General features: G+C 38.7%; 1 protein-coding gene across 3 annotated transcripts in view; it reads left to right on the top strand.

The window, feature by feature from the left end:
- The window catches only part of NIPAL2 (NIPA like domain containing 2), a 109,046-nt gene that overhangs the window by 93,277 nt on the left and 6,782 nt on the right, over nucleotides 1–8,987 (top strand). For all 3 annotated transcript variants that reach the window (XR_001886250.1, XR_001886251.1, XM_017875301.1), the window contains exons 7-8: nucleotides 1,048–1,183; nucleotides 3,100–3,188. Coding sequence is in view for 1 of the 3 variants with exons in the window: in XM_017875301.1 (XP_017730790.1) it covers nucleotides 1,048–1,183; nucleotides 3,100–3,188 (225 nt within the window). In the remaining 2 variants the exon portion in view is untranslated. The remainder of the gene's footprint in view (nucleotides 1–1,047; nucleotides 1,184–3,099; nucleotides 3,189–8,987) is intronic.

Raw genomic sequence — 8,987 nt, 5'->3', positions numbered from 1 at the left:
ATATATAAAAAATACCTTTTCAAATAAAAGGAGGAAAACTCAGATATATTATGGCCAAGTAGATCAACAGCAACAAAGGGAGTATTTCTCCTTTGCATTGCCTCTGACATAATTTTTTGATTTCATGTAAAATTATTTTGAACTTTCAGTGAATTTTAGCTAAATTATGGAATTATTTGCAGCAGTAACTTCAAGAGACATAAGACAGAAAGCATTCTTTTCTTCCTTACAGAAAGATGATGTTGTCGGAAAATGCTCCATTACTTTCAAGTTACTTTTTCTTAATGGCTGTTTGGAACCTATGAAAAGTTTATTCTCATAAGGGATGAGTTCATCTTTAGCATAGAAAATAAATAGTTATTGCTTATGTAAACCTTAAATTGGTGGTCCACCCTGAGAAATGAATACTCAACTCTGGTCCTCTTTCCAATTATTGTCATTGTCAAAAATATTTTTAGTGAAACTTCTAGGTGTCTCCTAACAAAAAGGCTTATATATAGACTTAGTACAACTCACTTGATCTTAGCCAAAAGGCTGAGAAGCAATGACTTAATACAACTCTAAGTAAACTCAAGAAGTGAGTTGCATTTCACTTTCTAGTCTTCTCATCTATTTGGTTTTTAAATTTTCAGTATAGCTTAATAGTTATTTTTCTCATTAATGTCACATGGACAATCTGACTTTTCTTATCTCCTCCCTCCATTGTTTTTGCCTTTCCCATCTACTCGTAATTATAACCTCCACAGCATTCTTTCAACAGTTAGGGCTGGAAAAGAAGCATCTTGCTCCAAAGATTAGAAAAAAATAATAATAAAGCACACAGTCACACAGCAGAACTTTAGCTGATTAAGCAAATTTGAAATCCAGCATGGCTCGGGCAATGAGGCCACTGCTTACTACTGTCACATTCCTTCCTACACCTCTCACAACCATGTTCATTCTTAAACCATAATTGGTGTATTTGCTACTCTACCACATAAGCTTAAGATATTTATTTGTTAATTCAATCTCAAATATGTTCTTTGTGTTTTTTGTTTTCTTTTTCAGCCTCATTGACTGTTATTTCAGTAAAGGCCGTCTCAGGCATGATCACTTTTTCTATGATGGATAAAATGCAACTAACTTATCCCATTTTCTATATCATGTTTATCATCATGATAGCATCTTGTGTTTTCCAAGTCAAGTAAGTTAGCTTCTGCATATTCACTAATCTTTCAACATTCCTGTGCTTCTCCGGGCATTAATCTTTATTGGATTCAGATGATAATTAAAATGAGATACAACTGATTTCTAAGGGTGAAGGGCCTGTAGCTTGTCCTCAGTCAGTGTGCCTTGCTTCCTCCTTTGCATCCAATAATGAGTTTTTACGAAGAGTTGCCTTCATGTCTTGTGAGTTCTAAAGCGCAGCCTTAATCCAGCTAAGTGCACTTTGATACTTTCCTGATGCTCTTCTGCTTGTAATTAATATCCATGGTACACAGGTTGTCATTAGCAATAAATCAAAGGGGCAGGTCCACATCCAGGCTTTCATTCTAAATATAGGACACACATGAACCCTTCACCTTCATTTCTTAGCTCATGCTCACTAATTGCCCAGAGATGGACGAAACCAGACATTTGGCCGGGAGGGAAATCCTTTCCCCAAAATTTTGCATCTTTGGTCAGAATTTCCTTTGTATCCATGGGATTGCAGAATGATTGTTTTATGTTTCTCTTGGGGCCTAATAGTGGTGACATGGAACATTTTTAATTTCTGCTCTTCCCTGCCCCCACTTCCATCAGCTCTGATCACTTCCCCTCCATCTCTCACACTGGGATCGTGCCTTTGCCTGCTGGGCTTTCTTGAGTTGACCTGAAAGTTTTCTGTTCACCCCAAAATGCTGTGCAAAAGCACCATCCCAGATAAGAAATCAGAGCTCAAAATCAGTACAAGAGTGGTTCCTTCTGTAGGTGTGAGAAGTACCATCTAATTGTTATGGACTGAAGATAGGCCCTGTTACAAGGTCTGTGGAGAATTACTGGAGAAACCCAATGTTTTGTCGCTGGTTTGTCATCTCCTTATAAGTCTGTGTTTCTAATACTTGTATTTTGCTATTTTTTTCTCTTTCTTCTTCTGAATTAATTGGTACTGCCACAATATCTTTTGGGATTAGTGGCATTATCTTCATACCATACTTTGTAAATTTGACAGGCAGACACAATTGGGGGTAAACTGCATTCTGTCACCCTGTCTCAATCTCTGCACCCATCACACTGTACAACTGTGGTTCTCAGCCCTGGTTGCCCATTAAAATGATCTGGGTTTTGCACATATATGTGTACATGCATGTATATGACCTGACTTTTGTACATATACGTACATGCAGGCATACAAGAACATACATGCATTTATGTATACCTACATATGTGTATGTATACACACACACACACACACACACAGATACACACAGGATCTACCCACAAAGTACTTTTTTCAATTGCTCTAGAGTAGGACCTAAGCATTCGTGCTTTTTAAAAGCACCCCTGTGATAGTACAATTCACTGCTTCAAAAAACAATCTAGTCCCGAGCAGGGCAGCACAGCACAGTTGTGGGAACTGCTTTTGTGTTGGTGGCCAGAATGAGAAGTTGAGCTCCCACATATGCTCTGCAGCTGGAGCACTCAGCATTGTTTTTGAAACATTAAACATTCCTTTACTTCTCCATCTTCTTTCTTGGCACGTGGCATGTCAATGGATAGCTCTACTATTCCCCAGATATGATATTTAACAGATTCTAGGGTCTATCCTAATGAATCAGGCCCAGTGTGATACTGGTCCAGCAGCTTGAATCGCTTCCAACTCAAACTTCTGTGGCCTCGGAATATGATTAATTGCTTTTCATTGTTACTGTTGTTGGTTTAAACAGACCATAAAACCTGACATCTGATCTCATACATCAGATGCATATAAGCTATGACTGCTGATTGGAAATGCCCTTTCACTGCACCTCCTTTCCCTTTGTAGTTGTAGCTAAAGAACACGCATTTCTTGAAGTTATTGTTAACTTATTGCTGAATGTCTCTTAAAGCCAAAGCTCCAGTAAGTGCCTTCTGCTCTAGGTTCCTGAATCAAGCCACGAAACTCTACAATACGACAAGAGTGGTGCCAGTTAATCATATTTTCTTTACAATCAGTGCCATCATTGCAGGTGAGTTTTGGTTTTCTATACATAGGTGATTCCAAGCATAAATTAAGTATCTCCCAGAGTAAATGAGAGGATCCAGAAATCTTTAGGTTGTAAGGATCTCTGTTGCCTCCACCTGGTGTCTGAATTTCCCCTATGACAGTCCTCCAGGAGAGGTTCCTCTACTTTTTGTGAATGCTGTCTGCCTCCTGGCTCAGCTCGGTCCTGCTTTGGATCACTCTCATTCTCTGGAGATTTCTAAGTAGAAAATGTGTTCTTATATTGGAGCTGAAGTGAGTTTCCTTGCAAATTCAAGACACTCATCTTTGTTCTTCTTGTTGGAGTCTTTCCCTTGCCAGCCCTTGTATTAGTCCATTTTGTGTTGCTATAAAGGAATACCTGAGACTGGGTAATTTATTTTAAAAAGAAGTTTATTTGCCTCATGGTTCTGCAGACGGTACAGAAGCATGGTGCCAGCATCTGCTTCTTGTCAGGACCTCAGGAAGCTTTTACTGTGGCAGAAGGCAAAGGGTGAATAGGCGTGTCACATAGCAAGAGATGGGGCAAGGGAGAGGGGTAGGTCCCAGTATCTTTAACAACCAGATCTCATATGAACTCAGGACTGACAGAGGACACCAAGCCATTCATGAAGGATCCACCCCTAGGACCCAAACACCTTCCTCTAGGCCCCACCTCCAACATTTGGGGATCACATTTCAACATGTGATTTGGAGGGGACAGATATCCAAGCTATATCAGCCCTTCTGATCATCAAAGCAACTGAAAGATCCTCTTGAGTCTTATCTCTGGGCCATACATGCCCAATTCTACTAACTCTTCCCTATATGCCCCTCGCCAGCTTGATCAGAGAGCACAATCCAAAACTGAATTCAATGTTCCAGGGAAAGCCTGAGAGACAAGAATAGAAACTACTGCCTTTGCTATTCTGGCCTCTATTTTTCTACTATTGCAGTTCTTTTATTAGTATGGACCATTTTTTTAAAATATGACAGGCATGATAACATTAAAACTAAAAGTATAAATTTGAAATTCAGTCCAAACCAAAAACAGTTGATTCAAGTATACCATTTCTAAATTTGGTACTGGTATGCCCTCATTCATTGGCTTATTTGATGTATTTACCACCTTCTTGATCTTGAGAGTTCATTTCTCAATGTAAAGTTTATGTATTTGAGGCAGTAATTGAAGATTATCTCTTTCCTAAATGATACATTTTTTTTTTTATTTTATGGAAAACAATGTGACTGTCAGTGGGTAGTTCTTTAAAGTAATTAATGCGTTTTCTGTTTCCCAAACTTGACACTTAATATTTAAAGAAAAAGATTCTATCCCATAACGTCTGATTTTTTAGTATTTTAAGCTAGTTAACAAAGTAAGAAAATATTGCATATTGATGTGTCTTAGAATTATTGGAAAAGGAAAATAGGCCAAAAAGAGTCACAGAAATGGCATAAGCCTGATAGTTAATGTGCATAAAGAATATAGTTGCCCTGATCAGAAGGTTTTGTGCAGCCTGGGAACAAAGCAAAATGTTATCTCTAAAAAATTAGGGGGAAAATCAGCCAGGTATGGTGGCACATACCTGTATTCCCAGCTACTCAGGAGGCTAAGGCAGGATGATTGTTTGAACCCAGAAGTTCGAGGTTACAGTGAGCTATAGTCACACCACTGCTCTGAAGACTGGGTGACAGAGCAGGACCCCATCTCTAAAAAAAAAAAAAGTTAAAAATAAATAAAGATTTTCTAGGAGAACCAACAGGGCTGGGTCTTAATACTCAGCATACAGAGTAATTAATGAGTCAGGGGGATGCTGAGACCTTTTGGGAGGCATAAGAGTCCCTCTGATGTTACTGGTGAGTGGAATGGTGGTGGAGCTTGCTGACTACTTCTTCTCTCTGCCTCCATGAGAAAGCATAGCTTACAATTAAGATGAGACCATATTTTGCCTACTAATTAGTCAAGTTTTGTTTGTTCTTTTTATTGCATTATCCAATGCTGATAAGGCTACAGTATCACAGGCACTCTTATGGGCTGGGTAACATGGTGCCACCCTCCTAGAACTGAGTTTTGTAGTTTTTATCAGAAGCCTTAAAATATTTCTATTCTTTGATTCTACAAGTCAACAACAAAACCCAAATAATCTGATTTTAAAATGGGAAAAGAACTTGTATAGATGTTTTTGAAAAGAAGATACACAAATGACCAAAAGACGTGAAAAGATGTTCAACACCTAATCATAAGGGAAATGCAAATCAAAACCACAATGAGATATAATCTCACACTCAATAGGATGGCTGCTATTAACAAGAGAAAACAACAAATGGTGGTGAGGATGTGGACGAACTGGAACTTTCGTACACCGTTGGTTGGGATGTAAAATGGTGCCGCCATTATGGAAAACAGTGTGGCAGTTCCTCAAAATATTAAAAATGGAATTACCATATGATCTAGCAATTTCACTTCTAGGCAAGAGAATTGAAAGCAAGGTCTTGAAAAGACATTTGTATATGTATGTTCATAGCAGCATTATTCACAATAGCCAGAAGGTAGAAGCAACCCAGATGTCCATCAACAGATGAATAAACAAAACATGGTATATATATACAATGGAATATATTCAGCTTTTAAAAGGAAGGAAATTATAACACATGCTACAACATAAATGAACCTTGAGAGCATTATGGTAAGTGAAATAAGCCAGTCACAAAAAGAAAAATATTGTATGATTCCATTTATATGTGATATCTAGAGTAGTGAGATTTATAGAAACAAAAGTAGAACGATGGCTGAGGGGAGGAGGAAATGAGTAGAATTTCAGTTTTACAAGATGAAAAAGTTCTGGAAATTGGTTGCAAAACAGTGTGAACCTACTTATCACTACTGAATTATACACCGAAAAAAATAGAGATAGTAAATTTTATGTTATGTATATTTTACTACAATGTATTTATTTATTTATTTATTTTGAGACAGGAGTTCTTGCACTGTCACCCAGGCTTGGGAGCTGGCAGTGGCCAGATCTCAGGCTCACTGGCAAGCCCTCGCCTCCCGGGTTTAATGCCCATTCTCCTTGGCCTCAGTCCTCCGAGATAGCTGCGGACTACAGGGCGCCTCGCCCTCGCCCGGTAGCCATTTTTTTGCCTATTTTTTAAGTAGCAGACGCCGGATTTCACCTGTGTTAGCCAGGATGGTCTCCATCCCCTGACCTCAGTATCCGCCCGCTCTCGGTCTCAAACTGTGCGGATTACAGGGCTTGAGGCACCTGTGCCCAGGCCTACAATGTTTTTAAATTGGGGGAAAAAAATAGCCAGGTGTGGCGGTGCACACCTGTAGTCCCAGCTACGCAGGAGGCTGAGGCGGGAGTATCACTTGACCTGGAAGTCCAAGGTTACAGTGAGCTATAATCACGCCACTACTCTCCAGCCTGGGTGATGGAGCAGGACCCCATCTCTAAAAAAATAAAAGTTAAAAATAAATAAAGGTTTTCTAGGAGGACCAAGAAAATCTTTGAAAACAGAAATTCCACTTCTAAAAACCCCCACGAAAATTCATAAAATACTTGGGAAAATGAGGCATACCTCATTTTATTGTGCTCTGCAGATACTGCATTTTTTACAAATTGAAGGTTTGTGGCAATCCTGCATCAAACAAGTCTGCTGGAATCATTTTTCCGACAGCATGTGCTCACTTCATATCTCTGTGTCATGTTTCAGTAATTATTGCATTATTTCAAATTGTTATTATTATATCTGTTATGGTGATCTGTGATCAGTGATCTTTAATGTACTACCATAATTGTTTTGAGACACCACAAACTGCACCTGTGTAAGACTGCCAACTTACCAATAAATGTATGTGTTCTGATGCTCCACTGACCAGCTGTTCCCACATCTCTCTCCTTCCCCTTGGGCCTCCTTATTCCCTGGGACACAACAATATTGAAATCTGGCCATTTAATAACCCTACAATGGCCTGTAACTGTTCAGGTGAAAGGAAACATCACACAATCCTTCCGTTAAGTCAAAAGCTAAAAACCGTTAAGCTTAGTGAGGAAGGCATGTCAAAAGCCAAGATAGGCTGAAAGGTAGACCTTCTGCACCAAACAGCCAAGTTGTGAATGTAAAAGAAAAAAGTTTCTGGGCTGGGTGCGGTGGCTCATGTCTATAATCCCAGCACTTTGGGAGGCTGAGGCGGGCGGATCACTTGAGGTCGGGAGTTCGAGACCAGCCTGACCAACATGGAGAAACCCTGTCTCTACTAAAAATACAAGATTAGCTGGGCATGGTAGTGCATGCCCGTAATCCCAGCTACTCGGAGGCTGAGGCAGGAGAATTGCTTGAACCTGGCAGGCGGAGGTTGCGGTGAGCCAAGATGACACTATTGCACTCCAGCCTGGGCGAGAGAGAGAGAGAGAGAGGGAGAGAGAGAGAGAGTTATTAACCATTCTGAAAAGCCTAGGGCCCTTAAGAATTATGCTAAATCTACTCTGCCTGTACTCTCTAAATGAAACAACTAATCCTGGATAACAACACATCTGTTTATGGCATGGGTTACTGAATATTTTAAACCCACTGTTGAGACTTAATGACCAGGAAAAAGATTCCTTTGAAAATATTACTGCTTATTGGCAATGAACCTGATCACCCAAGAACTCTTATGGAGATGTACAAGGAGATGAATGTTGTTTTCATGCCTGCTAACACAACATTCATTCTGCAGCCCATGGATCAATGAGTAATTTTGACTTTCAAGTCTTATTATTTAAGAAATACATTTCATAAGGCTATAGCTGTCATAGATAGTGATTCTGCCAATTGATCTTAGCAAAGTAAATTGAAAACTTTCTGATTTTCTTGATGTCATTAAGAACCTTTGTGATTCATGGGCGGAGGCTAAAATATGCACATTGACAGGAGTTTGGAAGAAGTCTGTTCTAACTCTCCTGGATGATTTTGAAAGGTTCAAGACTTCAGAGAAGGCAGTAACTGCAGATGTGATGGAAATAGGAAAAGAACTAGAATAGAAGTGGAGCCTGAACATGTGACTGGATTGCTACAACTTCATGATCAAACTTTATGGATGAGGAGTTGCTTTTTTTTTTTTTTCCGTGATCTGTGGTTTTCTTTTTAATTATCTTTAGTCTTGCGATCACACATAATTTTAAAATTTGTGTATATCTCCGCTACTTTAATCCTTTTAAGTTGGCAAATCCTTTTAAGTTGACCATTCCCAATCACAAATACACCGTTCTACAGATTTATGTTTCTGAATGGCTGTTTAAAGACAATCCTAAATTATAACTTAGTTTGACTTAGATTGTAAAGAATTCAGAGTGAAGTTTAACTTGCTACTATTTTAAAAGCATGTGACCTTATAGATTTGTAAGATGTGAGAAGTGTTGAATAATCTTTAATATTACACATAAACCATACTAAAATGCTTTTCAATAAGTAAAAGGAACCATTTTAAATACAGGGAATTATAATTAGATTGGCATCGTTAAGGCCAAAATTCTAGACATTGCTACCTTATTTATCTTCAACCCTTGCCTTTAAGAGGCAAATGAACACAAAACACAGGTGAATCTTGCTTGGTTCTGAGACAGTGAAGGAATTTCCCCAGTATTTAAATATATTCACATAACCAGCTATATAAATCTAAATATAAAACCAATCTCCAGTAAGTTTTAAGATGGCACTCACCATCTTTGCGAAAAGTTGAACATTACTAACAAAGTCTAATAATATCTTTAGAAGGGGTAAACAGTGATGGCATTTACTGAATTGGAATTACTATTAAAAT

Source organism: Rhinopithecus bieti, unplaced genomic scaffold (genome assembly GCF_001698545.2).
Source record: "Rhinopithecus bieti isolate Rb0 unplaced genomic scaffold, ASM169854v2 scaffold_8760, whole genome shotgun sequence".
Taxonomy (NCBI): domain Eukaryota; kingdom Metazoa; phylum Chordata; class Mammalia; order Primates; family Cercopithecidae; genus Rhinopithecus; species Rhinopithecus bieti.
This window is presented reverse-complemented; position numbering and strand designations above follow the sequence as displayed.